This window comes from Vicia villosa, unplaced genomic scaffold (genome assembly GCF_029867415.1).
Source record: "Vicia villosa cultivar HV-30 ecotype Madison, WI unplaced genomic scaffold, Vvil1.0 ctg.000131F_1_1_1, whole genome shotgun sequence".
Lineage (NCBI taxonomy): Eukaryota > Viridiplantae > Streptophyta > Magnoliopsida > Fabales > Fabaceae > Vicia > Vicia villosa.
The window spans coordinates 678865-702487 of NW_026705025.1; the positions used below are offsets into that span (position 1 = coordinate 678865).

Sequence of the window (23623 nt, forward strand, 5' to 3'; positions counted from 1 at the left end):
GAATATCAAATTATTTTCCAACATCAATATACACAAGGGTTGAAGAACATCAAGATGTACCGTACACACAACCATTAAAAACAAATAAAATTCAAGCACTCATTATAATTGTCCAAAAGTTAACATCTTGACAAAGTTTAAAAGGTTTTGGATAATATATTCTGAAAAAATTCATCAATGCATTAAAAACTAATTGTGATTCAATGAAAAGAGATACAAATGTAAGTTACTTGTAATTTAGAATGATTATGATGTTTATGATATTGAAATATAGTTTAATTATGTTATCAAACACAATAACTAAATAAGAAAGAAATTTTTTTAGAGTTTAAAGAGGTATGATATAGTGTCTTGAGTGAGAGGTTTAAGAAACTGGTCATGTAAAGATAATATTTTCACACACATTTTATCATTCCAAATACATAACCCATTGTTGATTGGTGAATGTACATCCGAAAGTTATCTTTAAAAAGTAGCATAAGCGGGCATTTTCCAAATTTACATAAAGTTTGAAAAAATCTTATAGAATATAATGAGAAATCCCAATATCTATATAAGATTTTTTTTTATAAAAAAAACTGATATCCGACCACAAGACCAACTAATTCAAAATGATCGATTTTACCATTCAATAGTGGAGATTCCGTTTAACTCATGTATAAATTGAGAGAAATACATTCAAATAGTGTGATAATCTATTGATACTAATACTGTTGTCAACTCAACTGTATGAAACATTCGATCTTCTAGAATTAACATTCAATTTATTCAAACTTGTGAGTTATTGAACCATTAAGAACTTCAACATTAGAATTCAAGTCACTTGAGTTTTAAACCCTAAATCCTCTGGCCATCAAAAACTAGAAATCAATTTTATGAGAATTTCTTTTTCCATCCTTAGAAAGTGACTCATACCTATGAAAACCCGAAATTGACCTTTGATGTTTTTGGAGATGCATCTTCGAACGCATCTTAAATCACCTCATCTTGCATGAACCAAGCAGTCATCCCATTTTTTGCCAAAAAATTGTTCAGAGATGAATCTCCGAAATTTTTTAAGCTATTGAAACAAAAATTATTTCGGATATGCATATCTTCGAAAACTTCCTTAAATTTGAAAATAAAGATTAATTCGGAGATGCATCTCCGAAAACCCCACTAAATGCATTTTAAGCTAGAAATTGTAGTTTCTCACATGAGTTTCTTTGCTTTAATTTAAAGTTTATGAATTCCAAATCACATTTTATAACATTGATGGCTTTAGTACTGAAATTTATTGTGTAATTTTTCAAGCCCGGTTTCTGAATCCTATTTTAATATAGTACACAAACTATAATGAATTTTCAATGCTGAGTTAGTTTACTATCCCGCAAGATTGGTAATCTTGTGATCAAATTGATTGATATTTACAATGAAGTTTCGTGTGAAATTGTGTCCTTTTATTATATAGGTATACCTGTTGCACATCTTGTGGTGATGGGATCTCATTTCAAGAAATCAGGGAAGGTCTTTCCAACAAGTGTTGTGTCCCTTGTGTCACTCATTATGACCGAGTGTTTTGTCCCTTGTGTCACTCATAATGACGAATGGTTATTCCTGAAAAACAATTTATAATGAATTCGGAAATACATCTCTAAAAATACTTCATACTAAATAAATAAACAATATGACACTTTATGTCCAGAAATGCATCTCCGAATTCTAAGAATATTTTAAAGTTATTACCAAGGGTTTGTGAGAAGGCACAGAGTGGAAATGAAATTCCCAATTTAACCAGCCACAATCTATGAAATATGCCTACAATTTGAAGGCAGAAAAATGTACTACTATCATTTTATCAACAAAAGAGAAGTAATGCAAATAACTCCGGTAAAATATGTGCCCAATATCACTGTTCAATAATATAATCGATCGGATCCCTGTTAAGTTTTCAACTGCACCTTTATACCCTTTAGCTTGAAAACTCCAGTTTAACCTACATAACTGAATCAACAGCCGGTAAAAAATATCTGAAAAGAAATGTCAGTCAAATCTCCCTGTGAACTAACTCAATACTTGTTCACAGAACTTGTTGATTACATAGGGAATGTGCAGCATCGTTCACTTAATTCACAAAACTAACAAGATTTAAAATCTTAAAATTACATTTTAAATTTATAGGGGTATCAAGAGCCAGATTCTCAAGATTGTCTTTAGCAACACAATTTTCTGGCAGACATTCCATTCCTATCTTTCCATCAGGTACCATAATACCAAGATTCTCCCCTCTGATGACAACAAGCCAGCTGTCCAAACTCTTACAAAACAATCTGCAAACAATTACGGTTACAGATCTCTGGTGTTAGAGCAAGTGAAATATTATTTGGCGCGTCTTCTCCTATCTCTGTCCCTGTCCCTGCTTCTATCCTTATCATAATCATCCCTCTCCCTGCTTCCACTCTTCTCCCTGAGCCGGTCTCTTCCTCTATCACCATCAAAATCATAATTTTTATCTCTTTTTCTTTCTCGTTCCCTTTCTAAATCACGTTCTCTATCTCTGTCTTTGCTTGATGGTTTCTGTCGTGGACTACCACTTGGACTATGGCTGCGGTGTCGCTTCCTTGAGACATCATGCCTATCCCTCCTCTCTGAAGATGTTCTCCCTGCAACTGTCAAATAGCCAGAAACATTTGAAAGCTTGATCACAAATAATAAGGTTTACCAAGACATCAATCACTAACAGACACATTCACATTTTTTAATGGCACTTTTGCAAGAAATTAAGCGTACTTGGAAAGATTGAAAATGGAAGGGGTGAAGCAATGAGTTAAAAATGGAAATGAATGAATATTCATGCTCGAATACATTTTGGATTTTCACCCTGTGTCTCTCGATTCATTCAGTTTTAATCTTCCCAAACACATTTTTATACATCTGCTGACAAGAAAGAGTTGCGGTTAATTATTTGTTTCCCTTCTTTTTAATGGAGCGCCTCAAGAATAAGAAGCTATACTATGATGACATAGCCATTTGGTACAACAAACCAGGTAGGCCATCCTCCGTTGAGAAACAAATACAATTAGAACCACACAAGGTAAATTTGCCATGAAATTACACAGCAAAACAAAGTGACTGAATAAACAGAAGAATATGGTGGCATAAGAAAGACCACTATTGCATATTTTTCTTAACCGGCTTCAGTGCATACACCTACTGAACCAAGGAAAACCACCATGGACCACAGGGAAAAGAACACTGCAGACACTATGCAACTAAATAATCACCATCATAACTCAAGTGCAAACATCATCTCAATTTCTGTTATGCAAAATAACATCACATAAAATTGCAGCAAGTCACCGAAGTCAAATAGACACTATTAAGTAAAAACTAGCCTTGAAATTGTGATTTTGATTTGAAGTTTCTAACAGGAATATGATAAGTAACTTAAGATAGATGACTGGCATTTATCCGAAAAATTAAAAAGCAATATCAAATATAAATGATGTGTACCAGAATCACTAGAATTTTCATAATCGTCATCCTAATGTTCAGTATCAAAAATGCCTCTATGACAGAAGGACAGGTTGAAATAACTTACTACTGCCTTGGCCATCTTCGCTAGAATCTGATATACCGTACTCCACTTGCAGCCTTTTTCGATGCATCAGAACTTTTTTCTCAATTTCCTCAGAATTTTTAATTCCCCTTTCTTCAAGAGACTCGCGATATTCAATTAAAGCAACCTCCAAGCGTCTCAACTTTTGCCTGTATAACAGTTGATGCTAAACTCCGTAAGTATAAGACAATAAATACAACACAAATAAAAAAAAAATTGTTTAGCGTAACCAAAAAGACAGAAAAGAACTTCTACTTGTGTTTGAATTGCTTTTGCAGAAAGAAAGTTAAAACTACTGAATATTATCTAGAACAAAAGAGACAAAAATCAAAAAAGGAAATACAATGCAACCTCTGCTCTTCATTCATTCCACTGTAAGCATGAGCTGGAAAACTTGAATCAGCAGCAGCCTCTGATTCATCAGCTTTAAGATGGCCATCACCCACATTCTCACTACCCGAAGATGAGTAGCTTAACCCAAGATTTTTTCCACCTTTCCCTTGCTCATCATCACTCTCATCATCCTCCCGAGCCCATTTAGAAGCTGGCAAAATCAGATCATTCTTCTCTCTTTTTGCGAAGGCTTTAAGTTCAGGCTGTGGAATAGAAAGTGTTGGCGCTAAAGGTGCAGAACCTTTGCCTTGCAACTGCAAATCTTCATCCCCATAGTGATTCAATCCAGATATTCCCATTGGTTCAGGATCTGCACTTGTTTCTGGTCGACTACTTGTATATTTCCCTGAACTTGCTTGGTTGAGGGGATATTTCAATTCATCATCTAGTTCATAACCTCTTTGCTTTTCTGCCTCTTCAAGACTTAGCAACCGTGCAACCATCATTTCTCTACCACCAACAAGTGACAATCCATTGTGCCGGCACCGTCTTTCCAGCTCAGCAAGAGGAAGACTCATTAGCTCTTTCGTTGCAGCTCCTCGACCCATTGACAATGCAGCATCTTGGTCGGTCTTGTCACCAACAACAGCATCTTCAGAAGTGATCTTTTGCTCAATCTCAGGTGCATCACCACATATGGAGTGGAATGGTATTACACCAGAGTTTCCAGGTCTAAGGAAAGTGGCTCTTAAGCCATTAACATAAGCATCTGAAAAGAGAAACCAATCGGCCCACACTTGCAAAACTTTCAGTACTCGTTCCTGGAACATTTCAGATAAAGATTGCAAACAGAATAAGAAATAATAACAAGAAATTATATCAAAGCAATCTTTTTATTTTTTTTGAAATCCTGGTATCAAAGCAATCTATAATTGTTTAGCCTACCTTAAGGGCTTCAGCAGTAATACGCCCCATTATGCTCCGATACAAGTCATTAAAACTCTCCATTATGTCAGGTAACGTTGCTTCAAACTTGGTGCGATATGCCGATGCATTTCTTACAGGAGCACTACTATTATGAAGAATATCAGAGACAAGCATAAGCCTTGCAATTTTAGTAGGAATAGGGGTTTCTTTAAGTGTCAAGGATTCCGTCAACACTTCAACTATCTGCAATTAAGAAAAGATAGTGTATAATTAGGAAAGCCTCCTCCCAAATGCACAATATAAGACAATTCCGGAACACGGCTTAAATGATAACATGTGAGAAAAGAGATAGGTGGTTTTGGAAAGGAATATAGGGCTTGGAGTGATAAGGAGGTCATGGATTCAATTCCCTCCAGTAACAAAAATAACAACTAACAATTAACATTTGTCATTTCAAAAAACGAAAAATGATAGCATGTGAGCAACATCAACACCAGACCCTTTATATTTCTTAAGATAACCTATTTTATGCTTAAGAGGTTTGCATAACTTGTAGGATTAACAATGCATATTAACTGCTGATAACCTCTCTAATCAGAGAGGAGATACTATATATTGCAACAACCTCTCTAAGAGGTCTTGCTAATATCATGTTAGATAAAATAAGTAGTATTTTCCTGTTTGTTGCAATATATAGTATCTTCTTTCTGATTAGAGAGGTTGTCGGCAGTTACTTCCTGTTTATTTTCCGGTATACTGAGACAGCAATATAATATTCACATTCACAATAGAAGAGTAGTTTCAAATACAATTGGAGCAAAGATAAATTCATCATTCACTCATTTACTTTTGTTCTGGTACAGAGTTGTGGACATAGATTGATTATTTGGGAATGCATGGGTCAGGTGAAGGCCAGACCTTGCCATTAGGTTGTCAAGTCCAATGCTTGAATTTGAGTTATAGAGCCGATCAAGGATTTAATCCATAAGTTAGACCAAGACCTAGGCTTATTGGATGGAGTCGTGGACAAAGTAAGCATGAACAGAGTAAGCAGATGGGCTAAAATAGATAAGCAAGCTGAAGATTATTTTTACTGACAGAGACCAGATAAATCAAGTATACTGAAGGGAGTTACAGTAATGGATGAACGGAGTGACAGTACTACCTCGCCAGCTGCATCGGCGTTATCCAAAGAAAACCCCATAGCCCCCTTTATCTGACTTCTCTCTAATGTTAAAGCACGTAGCATATCCTCAAACTCATCCCTCTGTGCATCAGTCAGTGTTCTTTCCGGTTCTACACGCTGCAATACTCATTAAAACAAGGAAAATTAAAAAATTGTTTTGATCAAGAGAGACACTATTGAACTTGTATACATCCTGACTAAAAATACAACAGTAGAAAGAAAGTACCCTGCTCCTTCCAGCAGCATGTGTGGAGCCAGATTCTTTGTCATGTTCTGGACTTCTGGTTATAGGTAATGCAGGAGGAATCCATCTGTGAAAAGAAAAAAACTATTTGTTTAGTACACACTTAATCCAACTGACCTATCCAGAGACAACATTAAATTTAAATAAAAAAATGATTGCTCAATCAAACCCCCAAAAATGCGGCATTTTACCAGAAACACACTTCCGGTAGTGTATTTTGACAGCTTGAGCATATATAAGAGGGGCGGATTGAGAATTTTTTTTTTTTAAAAAATCCATCAAGTTTTTTTCTTCCTCTTTTATAAGTTACAATGGAAAAAAAATCCATCAAGTCTTTTTTTTCCTCATCAACAAGCCAAATATTCACTGAAAGGACGAGAATAATTAGAGTACCTTCCACTACCCGTTATCATGATAAAAGGTTCGGTTCGCCATCTTTGAAGAGTATCACCCTGCATTGCAAGGAAATGAAACATTTTCAATCAACAAGTTACAAATAACTGTTAAATCATTACATCAAAATATAAGTTATTTTCTTTCTTGGATACTTTAGTATTCTTGAAATATATGAAAATCTTATAATATATTGATCGTAGCTTCTAAATTAGATTATCCTAGATAATCTATTAGAATTGGAATGCATATTTCTTTGTATATCTCGATGTGTTTCCTTCTTTAATCAAATTATGGATCTAGCATTGTTATAAATAAGAATTAGAGCCTTGTCTTGTGCAATAAGAACACTCAACAAATAATATATACCAATATCCAATATAATTTTATTCTGACTATTTTTCTCTACCTATACATAGAAGACCTTATAATTTCAACATGTATCTGAGCAGTATCATCTTCCATTGATTGTTCGCACTATTGCAATATCAAGTTCCCTAAAATTTGAAAATATACTGTCAAAATGTTAACATTTTCCTAATTTTTTTCTTCTTCTTGGTCGTGCATATTCCGATCGCCCCTTCTCTCTCAAATTAACCCATAATCGGTGGGTTCTTCTACTTGCCAATTCCAAAACCTGTGTCAAATTCTCAGACCAGTTAGCTACTTAGCCTCACTGCTGTCTCCACTTTTTAGTAGTCTCTATAACCTTTCCAAGCAGTCTCACTTTGGCTATCCCAGAAGCCATGCATGCCTAGCTATCTCACAGAAGCAAAATTGCCCCAGGTTCTGTTGTAGTTTGTCCATATGGGATTGAACCTCAACTTCTGCTCCAAATGCAACCTACAGCCCCATCTTTTGTCTCTTAAAATTTGGGTTTTGGACTAACTCAACCCCAAAGCTAGCACATGTAGCGAGGGATGCCTAGTGCCTACACTTTTAATTTTCTAATCACTATTTAGTATTTAGGCCATATTACTATTGAATGTGACACTCTCAACACTCTGCATAATGCCCAGGACTGGCAGTATAGAGCATGAAATTTGTAGGACTAGACATCAGCAGGCAGCCCAACGGATTAGAATTTGGGTTTTGGTCTAACTCAATCCCAAAAGGGGCCGTAACACTATTCGATTTAGTACTCTCAACAGACCCTAATGCGATCTCGCCTCATAAACCTCCAACAGTGATTATAATTAGTTGATTTTCTTTTTCTAAAGGGTGTATTTCAAGCAAGCATAAAGATCAAAGCTTTTGGGGGTAAAGTGCTACAATATGTGAAACTACACTGATATTTCGGTCATATCTTATAGTAATTTAGAGTGTCATAGGTTTTCTCTTGGGACTGGTTTCTATATGTCCTTATATATTTCCTTATATACCTAGTTAATTAAGATCAGAAGTCCAGTATTAGTATGAATAAGAACTAGTTCTCTGTCTTTTGTAATAAGATCATCCAAATTCTTTTTTTGACTAAAAGATACTCACACCAATATCAATATAATTTTTTTATAACTATCCCTTTTCTACCCCTTGCCTAAAAAAACTAGCCTTATAATTTCAAAAGATGTTACCAATATATTACTAGAAAGTAACTGTTTTAATCATTATATTACTAGAAAGTAAATTGAATCTTCATAAAATTAACATTGATGTACCTGAGCAAATGAATACAGTCTCCAAACATAATAGGTATGCTCCTTCGAGCCAAGAACAAACAAGAAACTGAAAAGAGGATTCCCACGACCCCTCTCCATAATAGCTTGTTCAAAAGCACATCCTCCGTCCAAGACATACAAAGCCATTGTATCAATTACATGCCTTAGGTGTTCATCCTCAGGAGGTGTAACCATTATATCAGGAACATTAGGAGTAAGAACCTAGCAAAAGTTACAGCGGGTAGATTAGGGGTAAGAACCATTATATTAGGAACAACAAGAGTAAGTGTGACCTTCAAGTTTTTTTACCCTCTGGTATTTTATGTATTTTTATTTAATAAAAAATTCTGCCATTGGGAATTTAGAGGATAGTAACATTGCAAAAGATGAAAGTTTATATGAAAGATGTAAACTTAGTGTTTCTAAAAAAGGTAATTGCATTAATACATATCAAATTTTGGTTTCACATAAATTTACCAGTTTAATGATTTCTGATCACCATATGACAACACAAGAAGGCGTTGCTTTAAACAAATTATGAGAAGCAAAAACAGAGAACTTACCAGTTCAGAGTTCTGATTAGGCACTGATGTGACTGGTGGACCTGATGGGCCCGACAAGATAACAGTGTTACCCTGCAAATAAAGTGAGTAAAACATTTTTCATATGTAAAGCAGAAAGGTAGGCCAATGAAACAAAAGTCTTGTTATGCATAGGTCCAAAAAAGAGCCGAACATGCTCAAAAGTTGTTTAAGTTAACTTTCTTTAAAAAGATAATAAGAAGCAACAATACCTCTTTACTCCTGATGGCCATATGCCCTGGTGGAGGTGCAGGTAATGCTTGTGATGGGAGGGCAACGGACTTTCCCCATCCAATTTTTAATTCGTATTCATAAACCACAACTCCTGCACAAACCATTTGTTCAGTCTTGTATTTACACATTTCTTTCTAGGGAAAATTCAGATTATACAAGCATCTAGAAGTAGCTTAATGTTCCACTTGGCTTAGATTCTTTGTATAGAAGTAGAGTGTATAGAAGTAGAGTAGATTCAATGCACCAAAAAAGAAGAGACTAAGCTCTAATTGTTCCTTTTGCAAATTGTAGTATCTAGAATTTACTAGCTTTGTAAACTTGATGTATAAAATATGACATCTGAGAGATCAATCACTTAAGCATATTCAGAATCATTTCATCCTAGACTTCTCAAAGATCTTAACTGATATCATTTGAAGATAGGTATTAATGTTCATTTAAAGTCAAAGTTTGAAGAAGTTTAGCATAGCATTTCTGGTTTCAGATATAAAAAAAATCCAGACCTTGCATTTCGTCTTTAGCAGCCTGTCCATCAACTCTGTTCATGAATGCAACAAAACCACAGTTTCTTTGCCGCCTTCGCTCTTCCTCTGTCCTAGGCCACATTATCTTCACACTAGCAATAGGTCCAAATCTTCCAAAAGTGCGCAGAAGAAAGTTTTCATCAACCTAAAAATTGTAAAGTTGGCAACATGAGACTACACACCCTAATTCTCAAAGAACAACAACTCTCATTCATTGAGCAGACTGTCAAACCTGGGGTGAGAGATTTCCAACGTAAAGATTTGTAGTTTGTGGATCACCATCATCAAACGATCCTGGAAGTTTTCCACTTGGATCAAAATCATCAGGCAGTTCATCAAACCGACTGGACTGTTGATAAGAAGGAAAACTATCAGCATAACTACTTCATAAATGTACTGAATAAAAAGGAATAAAATGAAATTAAGAAAATATGCAATATACTAGTAACTATTTTTGCTATGCAGATTATAAAGTACACCAAGTCATATCTGTAATGCATAAAATCAAAACAGGCAAAAGAAACAAATGCAAAGGAAACCAAATAAAAATGAATTTCTATGATACATTTACCATAAACTTAATAAAAAGTAGTCTTGCCCAACAGCATTCAACATTCACAAGAGAAAATGTATAGGCAATAATCAAGCTTTGTGTATTTAAAGATATAAGTTACCAAAATAAATAAATAAATAAATAAGATATAAGGTCCAAAATCCAACGCACAAGTTTAGTAAATAAATAAATAAGATAAAAGGTATCACTAACAATAGAATGCTCTCCAAGACGCCCATCACGCCATTGTTCACGGTCTTGATTTCGTCTTTCCCTCATCTCTTGCTCTTGCTTTAGCTCCTCCATAAAATGATCAATATTCCTTGACTTTCCTTTCTCTTTTTCCTTAGGCTTTTCTTCCTCTTTCTGATATGTACAACGCACAAGCATTAGATCTGTATACATCTAAACATTAAAAATAAAACCAGATGTCAAAGCTTCAATTACAATACTGACTTTTCTTTCAGGTTCTTTCCCCTTGGATGCCAATGGTGGTGGTATAAAAGACGGCACATACCTACAAATGAACATAAACGATGAACTTCCATACCAATTTACTAAAATACATTTGACCAACTAAAGTACTGTTAGGAATAACTGTTGTTCTCTAGCTACAAATATTATTATTAGGCTTATAATTTACAGCTTACTGTTTTGCTGTTACAATTCAGTTACAGTTGTTTGGATGTAGTAACAGTTAGTTTTCATATAGTTAGAGCTAGTTACAAGCTGTTGTAACAGCTTGCACTTAGTCTAAGAGTGAGAGTTTAGAAGCTCACTCTATAAATACTCTATCATGTAACTATTCTAATCAATAAAGAGTTTCAAATCATTCTATCATAACAGATTCCATTATGAGTATCTCTTTCTATATATTCTCTCTCCATCTTTCTAATTCTAACAAGTGCAAGAGTTAGTTGTAGGATTTCCAAAGCAAACCCTTGACGAGAAGTACAACATATTTAAGGATAGACTCTGATACAACCTTAGAATTTGGATTGGCCTAACTGAACCTTACAAAACAGGTTTGTAAGGTGAGGACTTCTCAAACTTTATAAACACTACATGGGCCATATTTCTAGGCAATGTGGGACTAAATCCACCCCCTTCACACCCAACACATGCCATTCTCTGGCTAACAAATTAATGCAGGAAGTCATGCAACTTCCTCATACTATAAAGCATAAGCAGCAAAACATCTCAATTCTAAAAAAGATTAGCAAAGATGTAGGTCTTTAATTGTTATGTATTGTGGTCAATGATCCAAGAAAAGGGGACTTTAAGTAAAGAAAACTATTACAAAAAACTATGAAGATTGTCTCATCATCTCTCTATCTTTTAAACTGCTTCCTATGTAAGACAATGAAGATATTCTTTGCTCATGAGTCGTGAAATTCCATAGATGAATGTCTAATTCAGTTACAGATCAAGCAATGGTGGTGGGTAACTAACTAAAGATTAAAATGTGAGACTAAATATAGAAGTTATGGTTTAAATTTATTGCCCAAGACAATCAATGTAGAAACAGCAAAGTAATCAACAACACATACACATATGTTCATTGATTTGGAAAATCCATATAATAAGGTACCAAAAAAGGTTTTGTAGAAGGTTACCAATCCTGGAGTGAAAAAACAAGGTGGAGCTAGGCTATAAAAGACTTTTCTTTAACTATAGGGAATTACGGATGCATCAAAGTCACCTTTGAATATCTATCTTTTTAACTTGGCATCATATGTGCTTAATGAACATGTCTGAGATTCAATGACACAATGCAAGCTTTTTGTAGGATATTTAGTCCTAGTAGGAGAGTCAATAGAAGATATAGATGGGAAGCTAGAGATGGCAAAAGAAACCAGCTTTGGAATCACATGGCTTTCATGTAAGTAGAATCGGGATGGAGTGATTAAAATGTAAATTTAGTAATTATATTACAACGCAGGTAAAAATTTGACTCCGAAATTATGCGTCAAGTATTGATTTTGGATGTTGTATAAATGAGACTTAAGATGTGAGTACCTACCTTTTTAACTTGGTATCATATGGGCTAATTGGACATGTTCAAGAACTGATTCTTCCTATTGTGGAAAAAGATGGTAGAATCTTCTATGAATTATTCGAGCATGTACAGAGAAGAACTACATGAATCCCATTCCCAACAAGAGAGAAAATCACATGGAGTGTATTCTAATAGTTAGAGGTAAAAGGTAACCAAAAAAAGTCATAGGTCAATCATTAACAAGAATTCTTATTTAGATGGCTTTTCGTCAGAGGTAATTAATAACGGGGCACATGGTGCCATTATCCATGTGACCTTGAGGGACATGGATATCATGGAGTGCTTAAGTCTCACATTTAGTATGGAATGCTCTATGGAGTACTTAGGTGACTAGATCCTTCTCCCTATTCAGCTAGCTTTTAAGCAAGCATTCCCCAAGTTCTCAGTGGTCGAACTCATCTTCTGGGAAAAGGATTTGTTAATGCGGTCTTGAAAATTAAACCTTTGAATTTTATAATTCCGCCTATAAAAAAGGACATGGTAATCTACTTAAGAACCGCCTATTTAAGTAAACAAAAGTAGTGAAATGCTCAACTTAGTTTGCTTGGTTTCCCTTCCTGATTCCATATTCCAAAAAAAAATGTTATGCTATAGGCATACCTCGTAATTTATCAATAAAGCACTAAAGGCACACCTCATGTGAAAGAAAAGTGAACCTAAGGCACCAAAGGAATGCACCAAACTAAAGGGTTCTGACTCAACCAGCAAGAGGCACTAAGATCATCTAGTACTTTAAATCAATGCCATTTGGACACTTTTACACATAAAGGGTTTGTTTTGTTAACATTTACTGCTTTCATTCATTATAAAATTGGTTACTGTTCACTTTATTTCTTTTTTTGTACAAATCTTCAGAAACAGAAATCAAGATGGCAGTTTTGTGGTGTGTAACACCGGGTCCAGTGCAAGTGGTTGGTGCGTAGTGCATGTGAATACCGTAAACCCTGGGATGCCGAGTTTGATTCCCACTCATCAAAAAAATATGACAGCTATGCAATTGAAAGTGTAAACAGCAAAATGAAAATTGAAAATAGTTTTTCCAATCAAACACACTCTGAATATATGTCAATATGAAGTTGCTATGTATCTACATATGCTTTAGCTAATAATAACAAGAAAAAATTGTAAAAGAATACTTTTTACGAAGGAAAAAATGGAGCACAAAAGTATCACCATAGCCGTAGACGAATCACAACTATGTTAGCACCACAAAAGAAAATGAAATAAACTACAGGGAAATCACTTTTAGTTTTCAGGCATAATTGGTTTTCCATTAAACCAATTTCAACAGATGTGCCCAAACAGATGCAATGCAAGAATATAGATTTGTTATACCTCAAGATAAGGATATAATTAAGCAGTGTACCTTCAACAATTACATATACATATGCCTAAACTATTTGAAGATTACTCGAGTAATTTAAAATGTCTGTACAGCAAAAAAACATCTACACTTCTTAGTTCTGACAATAAAATCAAACTTTTACATTAAGTATTAACATTGTCAGAAAACCATCCAGAATAAGCTTTTTTGGGGGGTTTATAAAATGAGATGATCTTCAACAGAATATTGACTAAGGAATTTCAGTTGATCTCTCTAAAGTAACCAAGGACTTCGTCATAAACAGAACATGCTATATATCAGGGAGTTGAGAAAATATAGCTTATCCCTGGAAAAAATCCTAGTGACACAATTACACGAAAAGTACTTTTTCAACGAGGTTAATCACAACACAACATTAAATATTCTTATAGAAAAATGCACCATTAAATGTATCATAACTCATAAAAATCAATTTAATTTACTAAGGCTTTAAGATCAACCCTACTGAAAATAAAGCTATACCTGAAAGGCATGTGATTTTTCTACTTATGATGCCTGATTTAAAGAGAACATAAACATGTCAATCAAAAGCATTTATTTACCTACTTCCCTTCTTTGGACCAGATACCCCATCTTTGGACTTTTCACCTGTCATCCGCGAATGAATAAGAAAGGCCCATGCTTTTATTAAATTTATTATACAAAACAATAGCAAAAATTATATATTTATCCACAACATGAAAAGCATGTATAATCAAAACTTCCAAGAGATGAGGCAGAAACAATATATAAAAAAATGGGTGAGAAATATAGAATTCATCGGTCACTAACCCTCAGAATCGTCTTTCAATTTATCATTGGGATTAATTGTTCCTCCTCGAACAAAGGTCTTTGACCCAGGAGCGTTATCGCCTTGAAATGACTCTACAAATTCGGCATACAAGCGGGCAGTCTCATCTTCAGCTCTCTGCAGGATACAAAACTCAATCATGATAACCAGTAAATTTCTTTTTCTAAATTTTAAGGAGAGCCAAATAATTCGGATACATCAACTCTACCTTCTTCTTTGCCTCCTCCTCTTCTCTATGCTTCTGAAATGGTGTTTTTTTCCTTGTAATGGAAAACGAACTCATCTTTGCATTAGCAAAGAAAGCCTGCCACAAGAAAATAAAACAGTACTTAACATATCTCACAACCTAAAATCAGAAAAGTTCTAAGAAACTACACCATTCAACATGTCACCAAATTTCACATGTCATCACTTCTCATATTTTAAAACAAACATTATTTTCAATTTTACACCATCTACAAACTCCACTCCTCGAAAAATGAAATTTTCTAGGCTATCGAAGATTGTTAAGGCAACCGATGGCTGCGACTCTATTATGCACCACCACGTTTGGGGGCAGCTACCCTGCCTTACGCGTTGCTGCGACTGATAACATAGTTTGTAGCACAACACAATCTAGGAGAAACTGTGTCATGAATGCGTACTCTGCCGTATCTAATAGTTAAACCCATCCTCAAAACATGATAAAAACGTTACAAATGTTAGAAAATCCCTAAAATGTGGTGTCCATAATCTCAATTTCAAGAGAACGACAAAAATAAACATTAACCCATTAGATTATTATCCTGAAGTAAACAATGTTGTCAACCGTGGATTGAGAAAAATTGCTATATATCCAAATTCCGCTATGCTATGGTGCTATAACGCTGCCACTTCCATTTTTTGACAACACATTGTACTAAATAGCGCATCACAAAACAATGGCGGTTTGTTCAAATTATGCTATGCTATAACATTCTAGTGCCACTATAGCCGCTATTTAACAACACTCAAAGTAAACCCGATAACAATCTAAAAACCCTACTTTGAAAAAACCAATGAAAAACTAATGAACCCAGCAATATAGCCATAGGCTTAGACCTGATAGTGAAAGAAACAAGATGAAAAGTCAAAAGAAGGGAAATCCAAACCTCCTCAAAAAAATGTGCGACCGAGTAGAGGAGCAGCTACAATTACAAGGAACGGACGAAGAACGCGATTGTGCAATGAGTGCTAAAATGAAGGCAACAAAAAAATAATATAAATATAATTAAAATTAATTATAATAAAAGAAAATACATGCATGCAAATATAAAAGTTAGAAGGAATGCGTAAATGAAATTTCGAGTTACGCCTTTCCTAATGTCCCCCAAATTTTACACGTCATCACTCTCATTCATTAAAACAATCTCTGATTTTCAATTTTACAACATCTACAAACTCCACTCACTCCTCAAAAAATTGAAATTCTCTAGGATCACAAAGAAACTGCATCATGAATGTGTACTCTACTACACGAATCAAATAACATTAACACAATAGATTAGCATCTAACCTATTAATGTAAAGTAAATCCAATAACAATCTATTAAACCCCAAGTTGGAAAAACCAAAGAACACAAATTCTACACCAACATATGCTAACTACATAATCATAGGCATAGCAATCCAATAGTACTGAGAAAGAAACAAAAAAAAAAAAAAACTGAAAAATCAAAGTAAGAAGCGAAAATCCAAACCTCCCCAAAAATTGAGCGAGTGAGGAGAGAGAGCAGCTACAGCTTCAATGCAATTGTGTAATGAGTACTCGACTGAAAGCAACAATAAAAAATCTCGTTAATATGATTATGATTATGATTGATGTATGCATGATAAAGAAGGTTATAGGAATGGATTAACGAAAATCGAAACCTGTTTTAGGGGTTTATTGAATGGACGATGTTGATAGATTGGAAATAGTGTTGGAGCGATGAATGCAACGGGAGAGAGAGGGAAGAGTGAAGCTGACGTGAATTGAGTAGTGGAACGGAGCGGAAGAACCCGTCGGAAGGATGCGCAGTGACACTAGTAGTTTCAATCAAAGGGCGTGACTACGAGGAGAGGGATTCCAATTTTTTTTTCATTTTTTAATTTTTGTGACAGAGGGTTTCCACGTTTGACATTTTGTTTACCACATCACTTTTTTATTTTTATTTCATTGTTTTAATTCTATATTTTCTATTTTTTAAAATTGATTTTCTACCTAAATATTTTATAAAATTGTCTCATTAAGACAACTCATTTAGTAGTTGTGCAGGGATATCAATTATAGAGGTGTGGTATGTATCGAATCTACAACATTCTACTTGTTCATCTTTAAAACGTGAATTTCAACCACTAGGTTACTCGACAAAAAAATAAACATTTCATAAAAAAGAAAATATTATATCGATTAAATATTTTTTTTATTATAGCTCCTATGTAGGTGAAAGTTAGAGAATTTGTGTATCTGAATCTCTGAATTAGTGAAAGATTCACCTAACTCTAAGAGTGTGTTTGGATGAGGTAATTGAAAATTTTAAAGGAATTTAAAATTCAAAGCAATTCAAATGATTCAATTGAAATCCATTCATTTTAAATTATTTTGTTTGGATAGAGTATTAAGTTAATTTATTGTTAGAGTTTTGGGGTATTTTTTATAAAATATATTTTTTTTGGACCAAATTAAAAAATTAAAAAGTAGGGACCAAATTGCAATTTTTAAAATTTTGAAGGACCAAATTGTAAAATTTAAAAATTATTAAGGACTAATTTGCAATTTTTTTAAAAAAAATTTGGGGTCAATTTTATAATTTTGGAGAAATGACACCAAAAATCTAACAATGAATTATCTTAATACTCCATCCAAACAAAATAATTTAAAAATGAATGGATTTGAATTGAATCATTTGAATTGCTTTGAATTTTAAATTGCTTTAAAATTTCTAATTAACTCATTCAAACACACTCTAAGGCTTGAGATAGCCATGGTCTCTAGGATATATTGTAGGTAAGATAACGGAAGTCTCGTGAAGCTTAGAGGGTGAGTCTCCTAAGCGGAACTTTGAGGACGAATTCCTCGAGCATCAAACATGTGAAGTACGTGAACCGTTAAATGTTTTGTCATGATGAGCTTATCATGGAAAGGTACATTCGTTGTGAGCCCTTAATCATATTGCATGCGTCAATTTTGCATCGTAGATGCTCCGTCCATTACTAGTAGACGTGAACCTATTGTATGCAATGATAGTCTGCACGGCCTGGGCATTTGGCTTTATAAATAGTTGAAACTTGAGTGCTCTTGTCTTCACGTTTTCTTCATTTTTTTAGTAACACTTTCTTCTTCAGTTTTTTCAAGTTCAACTTTATCATCAATCCATCATCATCCCCAACGCATGTATTGAATTTCTCCATTTTCATCATCATTTTTTTCTATAATTGTGATTATTATGGATATAAATGACAATAACAATGTGAAATAACCTACTACTCATGTTGATAAATAGATACGCAGAGATGGATCTATGTGTTTGTATGTATTGAGCTAATACAATTGTTGTTGAAATAATGATCCTAATGTTGCTGACTGTCTTGGTGTTTTGATGAAGACAACACTAATGATTGTTAAAGTCGATAATAACAACTTTCCAACTATTTGGTGATAGTCTGTAAATTTGAAGATATCTAAAGTCTCATTAGTAAAAGATACAATGTTTAAGTGAAGTGCTTATATGATTTGTGTATTTGGCAAAGGAACTTAAATCTTCAGAGTTGCAAAAGAGGGGAATTGTGAAAGTTCGTTTGATCGTGTCTGTCTGAGTGACCATAATCTTGTAAATGTTGGAGAGTAACTCGTAAGCCACTAAGGCAACTCATACGCACTCTTAAAACCTTTCAAGAGTCTCTCCTTATTTGTTAAAACCACCCAAAAACTTTTTTCAAGGCCTGACTAGTTGATTAAGGAACTACCTGGTCAATTAGGAGTTGTTTACAATTGGATAATCAATTAAACCTATGTGAATAATCAATTATTTCATTTTGTAACGACTATAATCGATTAGACCAATCTCTTAATGATTTGCAAAGGCTAGATATCAAAATCTTCCATTTGTAGTTTGAATAATCGATTATTCTCTTGTAATAATCGATTCACACTAAAACGAATCATGGAATGTTTCCTTTTTAAGCCACATTTTCTCCTACATAAAGGAGACCTCTCGTCATTTGAAAACATCCAAGATCCGAATTTTCTCTATCTCATACAGTCTTATTACTCTCCTACTAAGGTAAAGAGGGCAAGTTTGAGCATATTAACACATGAGTATGAACTTTTTACAATAAAACCTGAAGAAAACATTAATCAAATGCAAACACAATTTACTCACGTCGTAAATCATATGAGAACTCAGATGAGGATTTGGTTGTGAAAATTCTTAGATCCCTAAATTGAAACTAGAAACCTAAATTCATTGAGATAAGTGAATATAGGAATTTAGCAAACATGGACGTGTATACTCTTTTTAGTAAATTGCGAGAATATGAGATGTAGTTGAAAAGACTTACTGATGATGAAGAAGGTGACACGTAAAATAGGAAAAGTATTGCATTAAAAGCTACTAATATCAAATATATGAAATCAAAAGATGAAGATTATCAAAGTGGAATTAATAAATACACGAAACCCGTGTTTCAAAAATTCAAAGATTTCCTGAGGCATGAAAAACAAATTTCAAGTTTCTAGGAGAAAAATGAAAAAATATCTTCTTCCATTATCACATTCCACCATGCAAAAAAAAGGGCACATAAGACCAAATTGCTCTAAAAACCATGGAAAGAAATCAGAACCAGAGAAGATTTAAGAAACAAAAAATAAAGGTTAAAAGAGCCTACATATTATGGGATGACGACGATGTGGAATCCTTTGATAAGGAAGAAGCAAACGTGTGTCTCATGGAAAATCATGGAGAATATGAGGTAACATCTTACTTTTCTTGTCAGGACATGTTTTGTATCTACAAAAATCTAACTAAAGAAACAAGTATATTAGAATAAATTGTCTCTACCTACATTGACATTATTTCTCTCCTGGAATGAAAAATAAAAACCCATTGGAAAAAATAGAAAGTCTTAAAGAGAGACAAGATAATATGATTCAAAATTTCTCCTCTTTTCACGAAGTCTTAGATGAATCTATTAAGTGTGGTCAATGTGCAATTTTGGAAAATAAAGTTGAAGATCTTCAAAATAAACTTGATAAATTCACTAAAAAAAGACAACTTGAATATTTTGTTAAGTAACCAAAGGGCGTCTTACAATAAGGTTGGTATGGGTTATGAACCTAAGAACAATAGTAATAACTTTAGAAATATTTGCAATTCTCAACAAACGTTTAAATGCAAAACCTACAAATTCAATTATTGTAATAAAAATTGTCATATTGATATATTTTGTTTTATCAAGAAAAGTCATGAAAGCGAGCCAAAATATACTCCCTTGCATAACATCAAAGTACCCAAAAAGAATTGGGTTCCAAAGCTCAAAAAGTCCAAATGTGATGCAAATATGCTTAATAACTTGAATTCTAAAGATGATATCAACAGTGACTCTTTAAGTCATATGATTGAAGAAATAAACATGTTCTCTTATTTTACTCATACAAAAGAAGAAGGATATTCTTATAGCAACAAAGTTAAAATTGTTGGTTCAAGAACAACTGGAAATATCCCTAAACATGTTATTGAAATATTTTAGGATTAAGTAAGTTGTGTGACAAATGTAATAGAGTATTGTCTTCTATATGCGCGGTCTTTAAAAATCATGTATTAAAACCTCTTTTAAAACTACTTTTTGAAAAGACCATGACTATCGAAGAACTCATACATATTACCTTTGTTGAACTAACTCTAGTAGATAGAAGTAGAGGTTGTTGATTACGTACGAACTATGGAAAAGACAACTCTTGAAGATGAAGATAAATATCAAGAAGTAGAACACAATCAAGATAAGATAAATTTCAAGATCAAACTCTAATTGAAGAAAATCATGTAGATCATCATGATGGAAGAGCGTTTAAATTTTTTGGGAATTTTAGAAAATTATATACCGGGAATTTTGAAATTTACGGTAGTTATAGTTTTTTTGAAAAATACTAAAAATTTCAAAATTTCCGGTATTTTGAAATTTTTCTAATTTTTTCCCTTTTTTAATTTGTTTCAATGAGGACCAGAGGCAGAGACGGTACAGTTGTTAGCAGGGTAGTTGATAAAGTAGAGGCTCGTGCTAGAGTTGAGGAGGCATAGGCTTCAGAGCTTAGAGTTGGACGCCATCCTCCGACTGGTTCTCATCGGAAACAGTTGGCGGAGCAGACGACGCAGTTCCACCCACCATGTTGTCAAAGACATGCATCTACCCAAGAGGTACAACCTCCTGCTATATTGATCGAGCGTGCTATTGAGGAGCTTGTGGTGGAGGCGACGCCTGCGCAGGTTGTTGAGCCGGTAGTTAAGCATACTATAGAGCCTACACTCGGGCAGGTTGTGGAGCCTTAGCATGAGGAAGTTGTTGTTACTGACGTTGTGGACAAGGTGTATCCGACCGATACATACACCACTTCCAGAGCGTCTACTGAGCCATCAGTGCACAGTGATAAAGGGTTTTTTTGGAGGACTTAGAGACGTGTTCGTGCTCACGAGATATGCTGACCATATCGCTCACCGGATATGGCAGGGGGAGGTAAATATATATTTGTAACTATGTAATGATTAATATTTTACTTTATGCTACTGTACGATAGTTTATGTATAATACTTTAATTTTGCCTATTACAAGAGCGAGGAGTGATGAAGATCGCTTCACATGGGTCGAAGTTGAAGGGCTTCCCGAGGGATCCTATGCCTGGGGCGGTTAGTCGTATTATTGGAGACTTTCACTTGCTGGAGTTTTCTCAGTGTTCCCTTACCATGTCGGATGCCTCTCTGATGACTGCCTTTGTTGACAGGTGGCATCCAGAGACATCATCCTTTCACCTTCCATTCGGGGAGATAACGGTGACACTGGATGATGTAGATGCCCTCTTCCACATCCCCATTGTTGGCACCTTCTTCGCACCTCCTTACATTAACCAAGCGGCGACGATGTGCTTGGTTATGGACGACTTGGAGGTAGCTCAGAAGAAGGTGTATGAGGAGTTCTCGTATAACCGTGGTTTGCATCTTCAGATGTCTTGGCTTAAGGACAGATACCATGAGCATGTGGATGCTCAAAGGTACCAGGCTACCATATAGAATTTTGAATTCCACTGCAGGGTTACTTCCATTGAAATACACTTTCACACCAGTCAGAAATTCAGAAATAGACATTTTTCAGAAGATGTATTTCTCAATATCACATGCCCCTATTTATACACATGACGGAGCATCCTAGGCCATATAATTTATCGATGCAATCGTAGCCCTTCAAAAGTGTCGGCAAAATCCAGACTGTTTAAAAGAAAAACCCTAAAAATGATACTACCGGAAATTTTAGCATAATTGAAATTTTCGGTATCACGTAAATTTGAAAATTTACGTGATTCCGTAAATTTAGCAAGGGGGTACCGGAAATTTTGGTTATACTAGAAATTTCAAAAGAGTCTACCGAAAATTTCATCCAAAAATTGTTTGTGTAACATTAGGGGCATTTCTGAAATAAATAAAAAATGGAAGGGTGCCATGTATAATATTAGGGGTGACATGTTAAATCCTCCAAATTTTTGTATAGGAACTTTTTTATATTAATTTGATTAAAAAGGTCCATAATGGAGGAGTTTCGTTACTCTCATGGGTTACAAATTCGTTAATAAATTCTCTAGATTACAAATATAAGTGAATATGATATTGACATATTTATACACAAAATAAAAAAAATAACATGGTGTATCACACAATTAATATTATTTTGTACATTTTATTCTTCAAAGGACATTCCTGACGTGAGTCGTTCTTTGGAAACCTGATTATCCGACTGTTCAGTGTTGATTTCGGATATGCATATCCGAATAAACCTCATTTTAATTTTTTTAAAAACACCAGGGAACTTTTCGGATGTGCATATTCGAATAAAACATTTTTTTTTGTAAAATAATAAGGTTTATTCAGATACACATCTCCGAAAAATGCCCTGATGACATGATAAAGTTTCTAAGGTCCAAAGTGATTCAAGTCTTGTATAAACAGGGTGTCACTCATCCTATTTTTTCTACAAAACACCAAATAACAAAAAATGAATACATATCCCCACCTTGCATTTGTGTATTTCAATGTTTAGATGTCGTCACTTCAGTTTAGGGTCTGCGAGGACATAACTTGCATTGACTTTGATATCCAAACTGAATATGCTCCAACGATATCCAAAAAATCGATGAATTGTTAAGCTCGAGTATCGTTCACCCTCGTTTGAAGTCGATAAGAAGATACAGTTCATCAACTTCGTACTAAAGACAAATTCAAATTTAAAGGTTATGCGGAGTATTTTTCGCCAATATGAAACAAAGAATCTGATTGAAGTGGATGCAAAGATTGCAAAATTCGTCGAAAAATATTATCAACATATTGCAACGTCCAGAACTTCATGTTTGTAACGATGTATAATGTTGAATGTTTTAATTTAATGTCAGGTTCTTATGACTATCAATTATAAATTTTCGATTAACTAATGATATTCATATTATCCATGCTTCTATTTTTTATTTGAAATATCAGAGCTATTTTTGAATATATATTTCTGAAACATACGACATAATTTCGATGATGCATCTCGAAATTAAAATGAGTGTGTCAAGAAATCTATAGACATTTTTGGATTTTCAACTAGGATTTGTGAAAAGGCATAAAATTGGGAAAAGAATTTGCCGGAAAAAAAAACCTCTCAAGTCATCAATGTTATTTGTTTACTAACCCACACTTTTAATAGCTTTCTTTGAAGAACATATTTAACAATCTACCACAATAATGAACACTAAGCACTTTAAATCAAGTTTAGGACACTATATACCTCACTTTGGCCTACCAAAAATTGGCCAAATAATTATTAATAAATTATCCTATAATATATTTATAGTTCAACAAATATAAAAAATGGGAACTTATATAAAGAGAAAAGAGAACAATAAAGAAGCCAATACAA

At 34.1% G+C, this 23623-nt stretch overlaps 1 protein-coding gene across 5 annotated transcripts; it reads right to left on the reverse strand.

Annotated features, from left to right (window-relative positions):
- Nucleotides 1-1852: 1852 nt before the first annotated feature.
- LOC131624495 (protein RRC1-like) lies at nucleotides 1853-16591 on the reverse strand. Of its 5 annotated transcripts, none has more exons than XM_058895447.1 (20): nucleotides 16355-16591; nucleotides 16183-16254; nucleotides 15595-15676; nucleotides 14673-14768; nucleotides 14446-14581; nucleotides 14217-14262; nucleotides 10688-10748; nucleotides 10445-10597; nucleotides 9911-10027; nucleotides 9658-9823; nucleotides 9133-9245; nucleotides 8903-8974; nucleotides 8340-8561; nucleotides 6682-6740; nucleotides 6271-6355; nucleotides 6024-6161; nucleotides 4877-5101; nucleotides 3950-4752; nucleotides 3581-3747; nucleotides 1853-2642 (listed from the first exon to the last, which is right to left on the reverse strand). In XM_058895447.1, exons 4-20 carry the CDS (start codon nucleotides 14745-14747, stop codon nucleotides 2359-2361), a joined length of 2922 nt encoding a protein of 973 aa, XP_058751430.1. In that variant the 5' UTR covers nucleotides 14748-14768; nucleotides 15595-15676; nucleotides 16183-16254; nucleotides 16355-16591; the 3' UTR covers nucleotides 1853-2358. The 5 variants fall into 5 exon arrangements, with proteins under 5 accessions (XP_058751430.1, XP_058751428.1, XP_058751431.1 ...); XM_058895445.1 differs by having other exon boundaries at nucleotides 1853-2648; XM_058895448.1 differs by having other exon boundaries at nucleotides 1853-2638; nucleotides 3577-3747.
- Nucleotides 16592-23623: the final 7032 nt, after the last annotated feature.

Coding starts and splice junctions, on each gene's coding strand:
- LOC131624495 (XM_058895446.1), bottom strand. CDS start 14,747: ATGAGTTCGTTTTCCATTACAAGGAAAAAAACACCATTTCAGAAGCAT. Junction 6,741..8,339: donor GACTGTATTCATTTGCTCAG/GTACATCAATGT, acceptor CTTGCAATGCAG/GGTGATACTCTTCAAAGATG. Junction 6,162..6,270: donor ATGCTGCTGGAAGGAGCAGG/GTACTTTCTTTC, acceptor TGAGTATTGCAG/CGTGTAGAACCGGAAAGAAC.